Raw genomic sequence first — 17,944 nt, 5'->3', positions numbered from 1 at the left:
TACAACTGGTAGAAATACAAAAAAAATACAAGATAAAATTAACGATGAAATTGCTAAAACATAAGAGTTATGTCCCTTACCCTAGGTCTACCTCCTTAACATTACTCGAAATACATTTCAGGGTGATTTGATTATATGCATGACACAAACTATCATTCGAACAAAATCTGAAGAAATAAGAACTGTTATGCACGTTGTTATTTCATCGTGGTATAAAAATCTATGATTAACAGATTCTTTTATTTCAAACTATCAAGAAAACGCAAAAAAACATATGGTAATTTTACAACTTTTTACAAAATGCTTACTGATGCGGTCAATGTAATTTTATTATTATTTTTTTTTAATATTTGAACATACTTAATTTGTATTTCTATATAACATAGATGTTAATACTGACAGTGAGTGCATACTCATTGATTTATAGTGTCTGTAATTCAATCAGAGATGAATATCCTATGGTATTCTTTTAATATTGAACCAACTAGTGAAGCAAATGAAACAATTTGATATTAATCCTCCAAACATTTATACAAAACCCAATTGTGTTGATGGGTATGAATCAGGCAAGTTTGATTAGATTGCTATTACTATTTCAAACTTCTCAATATTTCACATGTGTTGTTATGGTTAGGCCGAACTTAATATTATTTTTTTCTACTTCATTTCAAATTTTTTTTTTTTTTTTTTTTTGAAAATCAATACTTGTGTTTTTTTTTTTGGTTGTCTAGACTCAATTACGGATGCAACCTTGTTTACGTCATATTCGCACTAAATTTCTACATCAACTTTCGTTATCTATATTATAATCTTAAGAAAAAAAGGTAAAAAAAGGAACTTTTTTAATGTCTGCTACTAAATTAGAAAAATAAACTGGGACAGAAACAACATGTTACAACATAAACAAGAGGGATTTTCTTCTTTGATGATATTTGTAAAACTTTAGTAAAATCCGTGAAACGTTTCACCAATTACATGTGCCCCGTGCAGGTCCGGGTGTCAAATGAATAGGCCTGCAGCAGCGCTAAGCTTGTCGTATAAGGCGACTAAACAGTGCTCAGAAACCTAGCCGGGAGCTAGGCGCTCTGCCCACAGAGCAACTGGGATGTGTGCCCCAGGTGGTGAAATGGGGTACCCCTGGCATGTTACATGCTGGGGTTGTCAGGCTATAATACGGAAAACCTGACCGCAAACCATAGTGGTGCACCGTGTTGGGAAAGATGCCAAGTTCCTCGCACGTTAAAGAACCCTGCTGTGGTATTCGATAGGAGTAGGAACCTTTGCGCTCCGCCACAGGAGGCTAAATTGCCCGACCTTACCCATCCCTCCCTTTTTCTAGAGGCAATCAAAATTTGTCGACCCTACTGTCCTTGTGTCCCATCCCGTTTTTCATTTCATCATTTCATGTTCATTTTATCATCCGTTTCATGTTCATCGTCGGACAATAAACCCCAACAATCAATCAATCAACCAATTACATGTACCGTACGTAATCCGGACTAAGACACAGCAATAACGTACAATGTAGTTGTCGACACAAGATAATAAACATCTACTTCAAAATGAACTGATTGAGTTAAACTCGTGTTTTACTAGATACTGACGTCTTTTAACTTAGTTAGAACACAACGAATGGTCTAAAGTGGCGTTTTTCGAGATTTCATCCAAGTTAACTCAAAATGAATATTGATAATTGTAGGGTTTTTTCTCAATGCATATGTGAAATTTTACGGGCCTAGAATACTTTCTCGTTAGTCCGTCTGAAATTAGGTTTTATTTATTTATTTATTTATTTGTCCTCAATGGCTTCTACATAAAACATAATGACAAAACCCTTTTAAAAAGAAACACATTTTGTTTTTTTGCTTTTGGAACGCCTCTATGAAATCAATCTTTTATATTGCGGGAACACGATGTCAAAGGTATGAATTTTCTTGAAAAAGCCATGACTCCAAAATTGATATGTAGTAATTTAGAATAAGACGGCATGTGTATACTGATACATATAATGATACAGATATAATGATGCAGTAAAATTATTCTAAAGAATGACATTACCAGCTATGGACAATGTCATCCTAAACATACTTTATCAAAAGATAATACTTTTCCCAACCTTTTAAAATTTAATAGCATTTTCCTTTCACACACAGACTGAGGATGCTAAAAAATTATTTGTATGCTATTCCTTGGTTATTAGGAGACACAGCTTGCATCTGAGTTATTTTCATTACTTATAAATTTCCCTATTTGTGGTAACACAACATATGTCAATAATAATTATTCATCGAATTAGCATCGATAACGTTTGTAACAATCAAATATTTTCTATTTTTGGTCTTATTCTATTACTACATTCAGCAAGAAAGGTAAGTTTATCAATCATTTGCATTATGACCGAATCTTGAAATTGGAATTTCGACTGAACCCGATCATATACTTATCCTAATGTAATCAGGTTATTTCATTTCATATACAGGCAGTTAAAATCTTCCATTTTACGACATAGAGAAAATCACTGAAAAGAGATTCATTATAAACAGATTTGCATAATACCGATACTCGATATGAATTCTTATAATCATAGCACATAGAAGTTAGACAGCAATAATAACCAATGTACACTGGTATTTAAGATTCTGTCAAGTGAATGGTCACTTCCCTATACATGTACCTGCTTTTTGATATGTTCATTAAGTTTTATTTACACTAAACGGAAGACAGTACATTACATCAGAAAAAAACGTGGTTATTTGAAAAGGCACATCTTAAAATTGTGCATATTTTAGTGAAGCCATACCAGTAGATCAGACTACACAATAATGTTTGAAAGTTAGAAACATAATCAATCTTATCTACCTAACACGTAAAATAGAATTTTATAATGTAGTATCTGGCAATTAGCTGCAAAATTGATTTTATGTTCTATTTACATTTACAAATAAGGTAAATTTCCGTTTTGACACTTCTGTCAATAATAAACCCATTTAAGAAACAATAAAGTTTATTTTCGTTCTTACTTTATTTTACTTTAAAAAATAATCACATAGAAACTTATAAAATGATTTTTCTGACGTTTGGTATAAATTTCAGTACATTTTAAACATAATTTCAAAGTTTTCGATATTCTTAGCTACCGACTTATGCAAGTGAATTCAATTGATTTTGTTTATTTTAGTTATTAAGTAGCTGTCTATGTAAGAATCATGCAAAATCTGAAAAATGTGATACACCCTAAAAAAAAAAAAGGCTACATATTTTTATTTTTGTAATTAAGTTGTTTTATGGGTCTATATTGTGAAATGTTTAATTATTCATTCAAATCTGTCTGCTCTTAGGAGATAATCAACATTGAAAATCTAGTAGTTTCTATTGTATTTGAGCGTCATTTACAGAGTTATCTCCCTTAATTTTGAAATCTACAGTGCATTCTATATAATTTTTATCTCCTAAGAGCACGGGTTATATCAAAAACCACATGTTAATTTCTGTTTACTATGACATTTCAAACAAAATATCAAAAAATAAAAATATGTAGGTTTTTTTACCCATGATTCACATTTTACATGATCCTTAGCTGGAGTGCTACTTAATACTTCACTATTTTTTGGTTCATTCAATTAAATAAAAGTATACATTATTCGGCATTTAAGCACATTACATAAATGCAATGATTTAACTGGATTTTATTAGCAAAAACGACTTTGCTGATACGCTGCTTTACATTACTGACACAATTTATCATACACAGGAGTTAACTTGAACCCCCCGTGCAGGTCCGGGTGGTAAAAGAATAGGCCTACAGCAGCGCTAAGCTTGTCGTATAAGGCGACTAAATAGTGCTCAGAGCAACTGGGATGTGTGCCCCAGGTGGTGAAATGGGGTACCCCTGGCGTGTTACATGCTGGGGTTGTCAGGCTATAATACGGAAAACCTGACCGCAAACCATAGTGGTGCACCGTGTTTGGAAAGATGCCACGTTCCTCGCACGTTAAAGAACCCTGCTGTGGTATTCGATAGGAGTAGGAACCTTTGCGCTCCGCCACAGGAGGCTAAATTGCCCGATCTTACCCATCCCTCCCTTTTTCTAGTGGCAATCAAAATTTGTCGACCCTATTATTCTTGTGGCCCATCCTTTTTTTTTTCATTTCATGTTCATTATATCATCCGTTTCATGTTCGTTGTCTGAATATGGCTGAAATATTGCTGCTCGGACGTTACAAACAAACAGTTAACTTGAACAGAATTGTTCATATATTATTCTTACCAACTCATACACATCTCTAAAAAAATTATAAAGTTCTAACGATACCAGTTGAAGAAATTAGAAGCTTAAATACCAATCACATTTACAATGCACAATTCCATATGCTGTCGACATATTTATAAGAGTATCCAATTATCAGCAATATTAGGAAAAAATATATAGAAAGATCTAAATGTAAAAATGACTTGAATAAAAGATCTCAAAGCCAAACACTTTGCATGTTATCTATTTGAAAAATGGAATAACATGCAAAGTGCCACATATTACTTTAACTATGACGACTCATTTTCAAGCAAAAGTTGAAAAACATGAACTACTATGTATTACGACTATGTCTCTTGGCACTTTCCTTCAAAGATTCTTCTTGATTTGGACAAACTACGCATTTCTCAAGTGTTGTTAAAAAATGAAAGAAAAGCATTACTTCGGCAGGCTTAAATTAATTTTCACTTTGAAAATCATTGCTTATTGGTCTAATATCACTCACCAATTTTCAGAACAACTGGTTGGTGTGACAGAATTGGTAATCCCATCATAAACACTAAAACACTTGACGTTAACATGACCTTTGATTCCGTCATTTCACGCAATTATAAGAAATTTCTTTAAAGTGATGCAATGCTAGGCACATCATATTCTAAAAGGATCTGCTGCAGTGCAGTAAATATAATTCTAATCAGAATCAAATATGTCTCAGTGTTCAACCGTTAAGGTGATATCCATGTTAAAATTATTTTGTTGAGTATATAATCTCACAATTCCATATCTTAATACCAGTAGTTATCTCATAAGTCCTATTATTGGTTATTGATGAAAAATCTTTATACTTTTCAATGGCAATGACGACAGCATACGAGACATTTAAAGGTAAAACCTTATAGAAAAGATCAATATTTCGATGTTTAAAAGCAATTAAATTCTAAAAATTGTAACAAATGCAACGACTTGTCCAATAATTAACTGCATGCAAATTTATCCACAAGAGGCATAAAATACAGCTTTTTATGTCTATTAAGGGAATACAAGTCAATAAAGTTTTTTATATCACAGAAATTAATTTGAGAGTTAAAAGAACGATGAAATCTTATAAACGGACATCATTAAGCCAAAACTCTCTTTACTTTATTTTTTTGTTTAGCCTAAAATGGGTCTTTAATTATTCCAAAAAAGGCAAAGCTGTATAAAGTTTTTTTTGTTTTTTGCTTTTTTTTATTTTTAACTTTTTTTATCATTTTTCTTTTAATTATAATACTGCTGAGAAAAATAACTGTCTTGTCATTGTCTTTACCTTCAATCAAAAATGATTATGAAGTGGCAAGTACATTGGAAATCGAGGAAAGACGTTGGAATGCACTTTCATAAAATGTAAAAATGAAACTATAATTATTCAAAGATATGAGTTCTTTTCAGTTCTGTATGTAAATTATTGATGGACAAAATTTTAGACAGAAAGTTTGTAATGCAAATTGAAAAAAGATGTTAAAAGCGATTTGCTGTAGTTATAATTCCAAAATTAAATAAAGACTTTAATTTGCGATTTCACAATTTCTCACTTATTTTGTATTGATTAACTTGTTTTCAGAAATTAATATTTTCTAAATGTCCAACCTTCGGAGTCGGAAAAAAATAACCCTCTAATTTCAACTAAATGATGCCCTAGAGATTAGTTATTTTTTTGTTGTTTAAACAATCACCACAACAATTATGATATTTTTCTCATTAGTAAATTGAATTGAATTCCACGGTCTGATACGTTACGCTTATTGGAAAACGTCAATCGATTTTTTAAAAAGTAATTTTATTGTGTGTATAAAGTATAGACGAGTCATCATAATTAAAGATTAAATAATTAGTTCAAAACCCAACGCTGAATACTGCCACGAGTTGTATCACAATAAGGCAAAGCATACAGTTACTACCTTTTAGAGCTATGGTATTGTTTGTTTGTTGGGGTTTAACGCCTGAGCTGCAATATTTCAGCTATATTCAGGCGATGAACATGAAGTGGATGATAAAATGAAACATAAAATGATGATGAAATGAAAAATGGGATGGGACACAAGGACAATGGGGTCGACAAATTTTGATTGCCACTGGACATAGGGAGATGTGGGTAGGGTCGGGCAATTTAGCCTCCTGTGGCGGAGCCCTATGGATCCTACTTGCTTTTTTTAGAGATTTTATTAGCTGTAGGTTGTTTTTCGCTGTTATTATGGAATGATTTGTGGGTATTTCTGTAAAAAACATTACATTAAACTCGTTTTTAAAGAATTGTCTACGTTTCGAAATGAAAATAGCATAGTGACACCTTTTACGCCGTTGAACTTTTCTCACTTCTTAACAAAACGCGATAAGATAAGTTTGAGCAGGTTTTAACGTTATTGCATTTTTTTCAGTGATTTTTTTAATATTGTTTTTTTTCGACTGACCGATTGACTCTTTTTGACACTATTCAGTATATTGGGGCGTCATATGACAAATATCTACTTACGAATAACAAGTAAGCTGTGCTCATATATTTATTACAACTGAATATCAATTGTATCAAATAATGCAAACAATTCGCAGTCGTTCTTGTCGGTTAGGCATCTTAATAATTCACCAAGTAATGGACAATTTTTAAATACGACCGCATTTTTTACCAACCGTATAATGGTATCATGCTGTTGACGTCTTCTAACTTGTGTTTGATTACGATAATTTTGGTGTTAGTTATCTTTTTAAGAATTATTGTCGGACTTTCAGAGGGCCTTAAACTTTTTGAAAAAGTTTTCTCGACTAATTGGAAATAAATGGGAACAAGGTATTCTAATTACAAATGATATATATTATGGTACTAAATTGAGTTTTTATTTAGATGCAGGCTTAAATGGCAAAGAGATTTAATTAACAAACTTGAGGAAGAATTTATATTAAAATTAATTGAGTTCCAAAGTTTGTGTAATGTTGTGTCGAAACAAGTTGTTGTGTCCACAGTGTACTGTAAGTGTATTTTTAAGTGTGTCAAAAATGATATCGTGTCCACACAAGTGAAAAGCATTTTGCAGTCGTATCATGATGCGCTAGACAAGCTTTTTTATGGGTGGGGTGGGTCTTTGGAGTGCATCATATTAGCAGGGTTCGCGCAGGTGCTTAAAATCCTTGAAAGTAATTGAAAACAAAAAGTCGAAAATTAAGGACTTGAAAGTACTTTAATTTCAAAAGAAGTCATTAAAAGTCCTTGAGAATCTGACATCCTTTCAATTGAATATGAAAGTGTTGTTTAATTGCAGAAAGGAACATGTTCTGACCATCGGACTTGTTGATTACGTACAAAGATTATGATATCGGCAATCCGCGTATTTTCCCTATTATAAAAATAGTACTGTTTCCGTGAAACAGGCGCGTAGTAACTTAGTTCTATTTTTTTTATAAACGTGATGCGGTTTTGGTTATGTGGTCATTCTCGAGAAATAATTCGCGGTTTGAATGAGAATTTCGTAAATAAAAGCAATCCAATCGTGAAATTTTCATTTTACTTATAGGGAACGATATCACTTTTGATTCATTGTTCGTTTTATCAATAAAATAAATTGACGATGTTGATTATTTGTTTTCGCCAGTCTGAGAATAAAGTAGTTCAAACTTCGAGGAAAATGTTTCATCATGCCTGGCAGGTGCTAGTTCTCAAATAGATGGCTTGGAATGCCTGCATACAGTGACTGGATTGAAAGGGCCAACTCAAGCAATACACCTACAAGCCTTGACGATGTGATAATCAGGGTCCTTGAAAATCTTTAAAATTGTCCTTAAAAGTCCTTGAATTTTGTGTGGTAAAAAATGTGTATGAACCCTGTATTAGATATATTTTTTGGGTTTTTTTTATAAAATGTTTTATGCTTTTTGCAACAACCGGACTTGGGGAATTGTTATAAGCTTTTTGTAAATACGATCTGATTTTGAACTTTATGGAAGGTAATCATTCATAGAAACTTTATTCTTCAGTAGATTTTTTTGTTTTTGTCGGGGTTTAACGTCCGAGCAGCAATATTTCAGCTATATTCACACTATGAACATGAAATGATGATGAAATGAAAAAAAGGATGGGACACAAGGATAAAATGGTCACCTATAGAAAAAGGCCAAGCTATTTAGCCTCCTGTGGCGGAGCGCAAAGGTTTCTACTCCTATCGAATACCACAGCAGGGTTCTTTAACGTGCGAAGAACGTGGCATCTTTCCCAACACGGTGCACCACTATGGTTTGCGGTCAGGTTTTCCGTATTATAGCCTGACAACCCCAGCATTTAACACGCCAGGGGTACCCCATTCCACCACCTGGGGCACACATCCCAGTTGCTCTGTGGGCAGAGCGCCTAGCCCCCGGCTAGGTTTCTGGGCACTATTTAGTCGCCTTATACGACAAGCTTAGCGCTGCTGCAGGCCTATTCTTTTAACACCCGGACCTGCACGGGACTTTTGGGGTTCAACGTCCGAGCATCAATATTTCAGCTATATTCAGACGATGAACATGAAAGTGATGATAAAATGCACATGAAATGATGAAATGAAAAAGGGATGGGACACAAGGACAATGGGGTCGACAAATTGTGATTGTAAACTGGAAATAGGGAGAGGTGGGTAGGGTCGAGCAATTTAGCCTCTTGTGGCGGAGCCCTATGGTTCCTACTCCGGGAGAATACCACAGTAGGGTTTTTTAACGTGCGAGGAACGTGGCATCTTTCCCAACACGGTGCACCGCTGTGGTTTGCGCTCAGGTTTTCCGTATTATAGCCTGACAACCCCAGCATGTTACACGCCAGGGGTACCCCATTCGACCACCTGGGGCACACATCCCAGTTGCCCCCGGCTAGGGTTCTGAGCACTACTTAGTCGCCTTTTACGACAAGCTTAGCGCTGCTGCAGATCTATTCTTTTAACACCCGGACCTGCACGGGGCTTTACACGATTAGAGACAGATGTTTGCTGATCCTTACTTCATATGTTATAGGCATCAAATTATTGTTAAAATTCTTCTATTTTTTCTTGATCGTTGTGTTTTACCATTTTTTCCATTCTTTGTCAAAATCAAACAAATACTTGTTAATGTTAAGTAAATAACTGATTTTTTAAGAAAATTTCATCACTTGGAGCTGACTCGCGCTTTTTTTTTCGTAAAACATTGCAATATTGAGCACTTGAACAACCTAACATGGTAAGGGTTAAATTATATTCTTTCTCGCCTTTCGGTAAAAGGCATCTAAATATCGTGATTTTTTGAGAAGATATAATTTTCATCATTATCGTATACAATGAGCATAACGTTTAAACAAAAAACTTGAAAGAATACCCCAAAATAAATATATGTAGGTGCATTTAAGAAGACATTAAAAGACTGATTCAATATTGAGTGATTGATTGTTGGGGTTTAACGCCCGAGCAGCAATATTTCAGCTATATTCAGGCGATGAACATGAAATGATGATGGAATGAAAAATGGGATGGGACACAAGGAAAATGGGGTCGACTATTTTTTTTCTATTTCCCACTAGAAATAGAGAGAGGTGGGTAGGGTCGGGCAATTTAGTCTCCGGTGGCGGAGCCCTACGGTTCCTACTCCGGAAGAATACCACAGTAGGTTTCTTTAACGTGCGAGGAACGTGGCATCTTTCCCAACACGGTGCACCACTATGGTTTGCGGTCAGGTTTCTGTATTATAGCCTGACAACCCCAGCATGTAACACGCCAGAAGTACCCCTGGGGCACACATCCCAGTTGCTCTGTGGGCAAAGCGCCCTAGCCCCTGACTAGGGTTCTGAGCACTATGTAGTCGCCTTTTACGAAAAGCTTAGCGCTGCTGCAGGCCTATTCTTTTAACACCCGGACCTGCACGTTAAAGAACCCTACTGGGGTATTCTCCCGGAGTAGGAACCACATTGGTTTTGTCTGCAAAACGTTTTACATCCAATGTTTATTATCAGAGGTAGACGTAGAAAAAAATAGCAGTGATAAGACCTATACTGCTACCACTCTCTACAAAGAAGAGATTGTGGAAAACCAAAAATCTGTTCTATTCTCTTTTGGTCTCTCTACCAATGACGATGATTGTGATTTACGGTCTATGTACTGGATTCCTAAACTCCACAAGAATCCATACAAACAACGTTTCATACCTGGATCTGCAAAATGTACCACCAAACCTCTTTCAAAACTTTTAATTTCTATACACACAACTGTCAAAGAGGGTCTGCAGTCCTACCACAACACATGTTACTCCGGTAGTGGTATCAATTCAATGTGGATCCTGAAAAATTCGAAAGATCTCTTGGAGACAGTTCAAGACTATTATCTGAATATAATGGCATTAAAACGTATGATTTTTCAACACTTTATACTTCTATTCCTCATACTCAGTTAAAATCCCGACTTAAAAACATTATACATCGTTGTTTTTCCAAAAAAGATGGTACACCTAGATACAAATGTATAGTTCTTGGTAGAGATTCCTCATACTTTGTAAGAAATAATTCCCAATCCTCTTCCAAAAATACAGAGGAAGATGTTTACAAAATGCTGGCATTTTTAATCGACAACATATTTGTCCAGTGTGGTGGACGTGTTTTCAACAAATGGTCGGCATTCCAATAATGGGAACAAATTGTGCTCCTTTACTTGCTGACCTATTCCTTCACTCTTATGATGCTGACTTTATAGCTGATCTGATCAGAAAGAAAGAATATCGTTTGGCTAGATCCTTCAATCTCAGTTTCCGCTATATAGATGCCGTATATTTTTTAAACAATCCTAATTTCGGGGATTTGATACGTCGCATCTACCCAAAAGAACTTGAGATAAAGGATACTACAGACACTGTGAAGTCCGCCTCATATCTTGACCTACACTTAAAAATCGATGGTAAAGGAAAACTATTGACCAAACTTTACGACAAACGTGATGACTTTTCATTCAGAATTGTCAACTTTCCTTTCATCTGTGGAGCCCCGTGCAGGTCCGGGTGTTAAAAGAATAGGCCTGCAGCAGCGCTAAGCTTGTCGTAAAAGGCGACTAAATAGTGCTCAGAACCCTAGCCAGGGGCTAGGCGCTCTGCCCACAGAGCAACTGGGATGTGTGCCCCAGGTGGTGGAATGGGGTACCCCTGGCATGTTACATCCGCCACAGGAGGCTAAATTGTCCGACCTTACCCATCCCCCCTTTTTCCCAATGGCAATCAAAATTTGTCGACTCTATTATCCTTGTGACCCATTTTTTTTTTTCGTTTCATGTTCATTTTATCATCCATTTCATGTTCATCGTCTGAATATAGCTGAAACATTGCTGCTCGGACGTTAAACCCCAACAAACAACAAACAAACATTTCATCTGTGGCAAAATCCCTTCGGCACCTGCGTATGGAGTGTTCATATCACAACTCATACGTTATGCCAGGTCTTGCCGAAACTACGCAGACTTTTTGTATCGCGCTAGAACTCTAACAAATAGGCTTCTGGAACAGAGTTATATTGCGACAAGATTGAACTCATCACTACAGAAGTTTTATAATCGTCACCATGAACCCGTGGATTGTTATGGTGTATTCATCAGCACCATGAAAACTGATTTATTCAACGGGTCCTAGTTTTCCTTTCCTTGTTTATCTTCCCCGGACTTGACTTTTTATGAGCAACTCGGCGAGTGTTTCTAGAAAAGCAGAGGACGCTTACCCTACCGGTGGATCTGGTCCATGCTCCCAGTTTTTTGTGGAGTCCGAGTTGCTCATTTGCCTTTGTTACTTTGTTTGTTTGTTGGGATTTAACGTCCGAGCAGAAATATTTCAGCTATATTCAGACAATGAACATGAAATTGAGTTGCTTTTGTTACTTTGTATGTATGATTTTAGTTACTTTATGTTCTTTGTTGTGTATGTCTGTTTTCCATGTCTTGTCTTTGTCCCTGGATTACATTCTTTTCATTACCGTTATAACACTGGTTCCCTTGATTATTCTTTCAGCTATGTAAATATGCCACGGGAAAATACCACAGTAGGGTTCTTTATCGTGTGAGGAACGTGACATCTTTCCCAACACGGTGCACTATTATGGTTTGCGGTCAGGTTTTCCGAATTATAGCCTGACAACGCCAGGGGTACACAACCCAGTTGCCCTCGGCTGGGGTTCTGAGCACTATTTAGTCGCCTGATACAAGCTTAGCGCTGCTGCAGGCCTATTTTTAATGGGCATATTTACAATGTTAAAAGTGTAAATGATAAAGCCAATAGAAGAAACAATTTCAGGTACTTTAGTCAAAATTAAATTCGAATTGATGTTAGTATGTATTTTTGTGGTTTGAACATTATTCGAAAATGAATTGAACAATCTTTACAGACCTCCCCTTCTTTTCACAGTTATATAGCACGCGAGTTTATTCCCACATTAGAAAATGATCTGTGTGTGTTGGTACATTATAATGTATACTCAAACGAGGTAATATATAATGATGTATTCTTTGAAATAAAATATGTTTAAACTAAACGACGTTTCGTGCACTTATATAATTCTGTAATGCATTGAAGTTTGAGTTTTTTACAAATAAAACGTGGTAATGACAATCAAACTAGTTTGGTAAGAAATTTGATATAGGAAAATCAAAGGAACAAGGATTCGACAGAACAAAAATGAAGGGATAACGACTAGGCAGATAAAATAGACATACACAACAAAGAACATAAAAAAACAATAATAACACGTTCCAACAAGACAGAGTAGACATTAGATATATAGTTTGAAGAACTTAATGGTGACGCTGTTTTTGGAACTATTGATATGTTTGATTTTTTATGAAAGATTGTTATCTGTCCTGTGTTGATACTTATAACTAAGCAATTGTTAAAACCCCCGTCAGGGGTACCTCATTCCACCACCTGGGGCACACATCCCAGTTACTCTGTGGGAGGAGCGCCAGCCCCCGTCTAGGTTTCTGAGCACTATTTATTCGCCTTTTACGACAAGCTTAGTGATTCTGCAGGCCTATTCGTTTAACACCCGGTCCTGCACGACACTGTTATATGGGAAAATATTTCTGTCGATACTGTAAGCAACAGAGACATATAATTGATCAAGTAGAACTTAAATCTATATGAAACCCAGACTCCACTGAAACATGGAATATGAACTATGTGCAGGGTAATTGCCCTCGGCTTCTCTAGAATCACAAGCCAAGTTGATCATAAAATGTCACGGGGTAAACGGACGAGAAAAGGAAAATTATGACATGGTGAACAAATCGGTTCTTGAGGTTTATAGTAACGACCAAAAAACTTTTGTAGTGATAAGTGATGGCTTTGATCTTGTAACAACATAACCTTGTTCCAGAAGTATTGTCTTTTGTTTGTTTGTTGGGGGTTAACGCCCGAGCAGCAATATTTCAGCTATATTCAGGCGATGTACATGAAGTGGATGATAAAATGAACATGAAATAAGAAGTGTAGCACAAAATTTGAACCCTGTGCAGGTCCGGGTGTTAAAAGAATAGGCCTGCAGCTGCGCTAAGCTTGTCGTAAAAGGCGACTAAATAGTGCTCAGAAACCTAGCCAGGGGCTAGGCCCTCTGCCCACAGAGCAACTGGGATGTGTGCCCCAGGTGGTGGAATGGGGTACCCCTGGCGTGTTACATGCTGGGGTTGTCAGGCTATAATACGGAAAACCTGACCGCAAATCATAGTGGTGCACCGTGTTGGGAAAGATGCCACGTTCCTCGCACGTTAAAGAACCCTGCTGTGGTATTCGATAGGAGTAGGAACCTTTGCGCTCCGCCACAGTTGGCTAAATTGCCCGTATCATCCATTTCATGTTCATTGTCTGAATATAGCTGAAATATTGCTGCTCGGACGTTAAACCCCAACAAACAAACAAACATATAAATAAGAAAAATTCACATGAATAATTAAGTAACACCACCAAAACATCTTATATAAAAAAATCAATTATAAGTACACCGCATTACACGTTTCCAATCTAACTGTAACAAGAATATTGTATGGTTCAGTAATATTTTTTTGTAGCTTGTCCTGTATAATTCCATTTCAAACGAATACGACAAAAAGATAAGAAGTGTAAGAAGGCATTGGGAATACGGAATATTATTTGTAAAGAGCTAAACATTTTTCTATCAGATACAAAAAAAAGATTCTTCGGGGATTTGATTGTATTATTCTGTTATAAAACACCTCACTCATTGCCAACAATGTTTTTAATGTTAACTTATCCATATTGATAAACTGTTGATCACAATATGTGTTGAGTATAATTGTAAACAAATCTATTCAGGCTGTTTGTCAACGCATACTAAAAATGACAATTAACTAGTATGATGTTTCAATGACTTTGTTTGTTGGGGTTTAACGCCCAAACACCAATATTTCAGCTATATTAAGGCGATTAACATGAAATGATGATAAAATGAAAAATGGGACGGGACACAAGGACAATGGGCTCCACTAATTTTGATTGCCTCTGGAAATAGGGAGAGTTGGGTAGGATCGGACAATTTAGCCTCCTGTGGCGGAGCCCTATGGTTCCTACTCCGGAAGAATACCACAGTAGGGTTTTTTAACGTGCGAGGAACGTGGCATCTTTCACAACACGGTGCACCACTATGGTTTGCAGCCGGGTTTTCCGTATTGTAGTCTGACAACCCCAGCATGTAACACGCCAGGGGTACCCTATTCCACCACCTAGGGCACACATCCCAGTTGCTCTGTGGGCAGAGCGCTTAGCCCCCCCCCCCGGCTAGGTTTCTGAGCACTATTTAGTCGCCGTTTAAGACAAGCTTAGCGCTGCTGTAGGCCTATACTTTTGACCCCCGGACCTGCACGGGTCTGTTTGAATGACAACTAGACGACACCTATTAATCTATAATTAATGATTACGAATCGCTTTCATGTATTTGGGAGCGTGTCATCTAGGGAACCAAAATTCTAGCAGAAATCGAAAGAACGTAATTCAGTTTGTTTGTTTGTTGGGGTTCAAGGTCCGAGCAGTAATATTTCAGCTATATTCAGACGATGAACATGAAATTGATCATAAAATGAACATGAGATGATGAAATGAAAAAGGGATGGGACACAAGGGCAATGCGGTCGACAAATTTTGATTGCCACTGGAAAAAGGGGGGATGGGTAAGATCGGGCAATTTAGCTTCCTGTGGCGAAGCGCAAAGGTTCCTACTCCTATCGAATACCACAGTAGGGTTCTTTAACGTGCGAAGAACGTGGCATCTTTCCCAACACGGTGCACCACTATGGTTTGCGGTCAGGTTTTCCGTATTATAGCCTGACAACCCCAGCATGTAACACACCAGGGGTACCCCATTCCACCACCTAGGGCACACATCCCAGTTGCTCTGTGGGCAGAGCGCCCTAGCACTGAGTCGGACCTACACGGGGCTCAACTTTCAAAACATAATATCCTGCGTACTTCCATTGCCTGTTTATGTATAATGCCAAAATGTGGTAAATGTGTTATATCCCACCCACCCCTAAAACCACTATTAAAATGCTGTGAAAAAGATCTGAAATGCAAATGACGAATTCTTTTATTTTAAATATTTTTCAAGTTATGTTTTATGCCTATAGAAAGATTTGTTTCAGAACTTCATTTTTCTTAATCATAGAATTTATGCTTATAATGCCAGCTTTCATTTTTGTCCCCCGCCTTTTGCGGAATTGGGGGAGTATAGAATTATGCTTTTCGTCCGTCCGCCAGAAACTGGTTTCTAGTGCTTAACTTCAGAACGCCCCCATGGACTTTCATCTTACACAGTTGATTTTTTTTTTTGGTCAGGAGGTCAAAGTCATAAGTACTTAATGAAATACAATTGTGGGCCAAAAATTTGTTTCCGGTAAATAACTTTTGAACACCTTCATAGACTTTCACCCCCGTGCAGGTCCGGGTGATAAAAGAATACACCTGCAGCAGCGCTAAGCTTGTCGTATAAGGCGACTAAATAGTGCTCAGAAACCTAGACGGAGGCTAGGCGCTCTGCCCACAGAGCAACTGTGTTGTGTGCCCCAGGTGGTGGAATGGGGTACCCCTGGCGTGTTACATACTGGGGTTATCAGACTATAATACGGAAAACCTGACCGTAAACCATAGTGGTGCACCGTGTTGGTAAAGATGCCACGTTCCTCCCACGTGAAAGAAACCTGCTGTGGTATTCGATAGGAGTAGGAACCTTTGCGTTCCACCACAGGAGGCTAAATTGCCCGATCTTACCCATCCCCCCTTTTTCCAGTGGCAATCAAAATTTGTCGATCCTATTATCCTTGTGACCCATCCTTTTTTTTTCATTTCATATTCATTATATCATCCATTTCATGTGCATTGTCTGAATATAGCTGAAATATTGCTGCTCTGACGTTAAACCCCAACAAACAAACAAAACAAACATGGACTTTCATTAAACTTACACTTTAAAACTTCAGAGGTGATTGGGGGAGTATAGAATTTTGCATTTCGTCTGAAATTTGTTTCCGGGGTATATTTTTTCTTTTCATTACTGTGTTCCAGGATTTTCACTTCTGTTGCGAGGCAGGGGACCTTATCTTGTTTTCCTTTTTTTTTAAATTTATTTTATTTGTTTCCTAATTCACATACCATCTCGGTAGTGCAAAAAATTAACTAAAAACGTTACGTCTTACCTCCTAAAAGTAAGTTACATTTCAAATCAAACAATTCTTGAATCAATTTTTATGTACACGTTCACAGAGCATGTCTGTTTAATTGTCAAATCATTTTGATATTAAAAAAATCTAAGCGACGCAATTCTTAGTTACCGTTTTTTAGAAAAGTTTTGTTTTGTTTTGTTTTGTTTTGTTTTTAATTTATCGGGCTAGTTTTATGGTTGTTGATGGGAAACATGAAAGGGTATGGTGCAATACAAAAAAATACCAACCATATATATTGTTAATTTCGATATTCTGCACAGGTACTTGGAATTTAACGACAATAGAAAACATAACGTTTTGAAGTCTTAAAGTAAAAGTCTTAATTTTACTGCAGCTTAAAAAATCTTCAAAGATATGTGGCAACCGGGTGTCATAAAGTATCTCCGGAGCACTGCTAAACCATTAATAGAGGTAATTGGTTGGTAAATCATTCCTGATTTATCAAAAAATATTGTTTGCTCTATTTCATCGGACCCCAGGTCCGGGTATCAAAAAGAATAGGCCTGCAACAGCTCTAAGCTTGTCGTAAAAGGCGATTAAATAGTGCTCAGAACCTTAGCCAGGGGCTAGGGAGCTCTGCCCACAGAGCAACTGGGTTTTGTTCCCCAGGTGGTGGAATGGGGTACCCCTGGCGTGTTACATGCTGGGGTTGCCAGGCTATAATACGGGAAACCTGACCGCAAACCATAGTGGTGCACCGTGTTGGGAAAGATGCCACGTTCTTCGCACGTTAAAGAACCCTGCTGTGGTATTCGATAGGAGTAGGAACCTTTGCGCTCCGCCACAGGAGGCTAAATTGCCCTACCTTACCCATACTCCCTTTTTCCAGTGGCAGTCAAGATTTGTCGACCCTATTGTCCTTGTGACACATTCTTTTTTTTTTTTTTTTCATTTTATCATCATTTCATGTTCATTGTCTGAATATAGCTGAAATATTGCTGCTCGGACGTTAAACCCCAACAAACAAACATTATTTAAG

At 36.9% G+C, this 17,944-nt stretch overlaps 1 protein-coding gene across 2 annotated transcripts in view; it reads right to left on the bottom strand.

The window, feature by feature from the left end:
• The window catches only part of LOC148625363 (glutamate receptor ionotropic, kainate 2-like), a 55,478-nt gene extending 50,357 nt beyond the window's left edge, over nt 1–5,121 (bottom strand). Inside the window, exon 1 of one of the 2 annotated variants that reach the window (XM_088568844.1) lies at nt 4,755–5,121. In XM_088568844.1, coding sequence (XP_088424970.1) covers nt 4,755–4,848 — 94 coding nt within the window. In that variant the 5' untranslated portion in view covers nt 4,849–5,121. The remainder of the gene's footprint in view (nt 1–4,754) is intronic. The other variant, XM_088568843.1, reaches the window with a different exon arrangement.
• Nucleotides 5,122–17,944: the final 12,823 nt, after the last annotated feature.

The sequence above is a fragment of the Perna viridis genome, chromosome 2, assembly GCF_037379345.1.
Source record: "Perna viridis isolate PV_CMFRI_1.1 ecotype Kerala chromosome 2, ASM3737934v1, whole genome shotgun sequence".
Classification (NCBI taxonomy): domain Eukaryota; kingdom Metazoa; phylum Mollusca; class Bivalvia; order Mytilida; family Mytilidae; genus Perna; species Perna viridis.
Note: the sequence above shows the minus strand (reverse complement) of the source record. Positions and strands in the feature narration are given on the sequence as shown.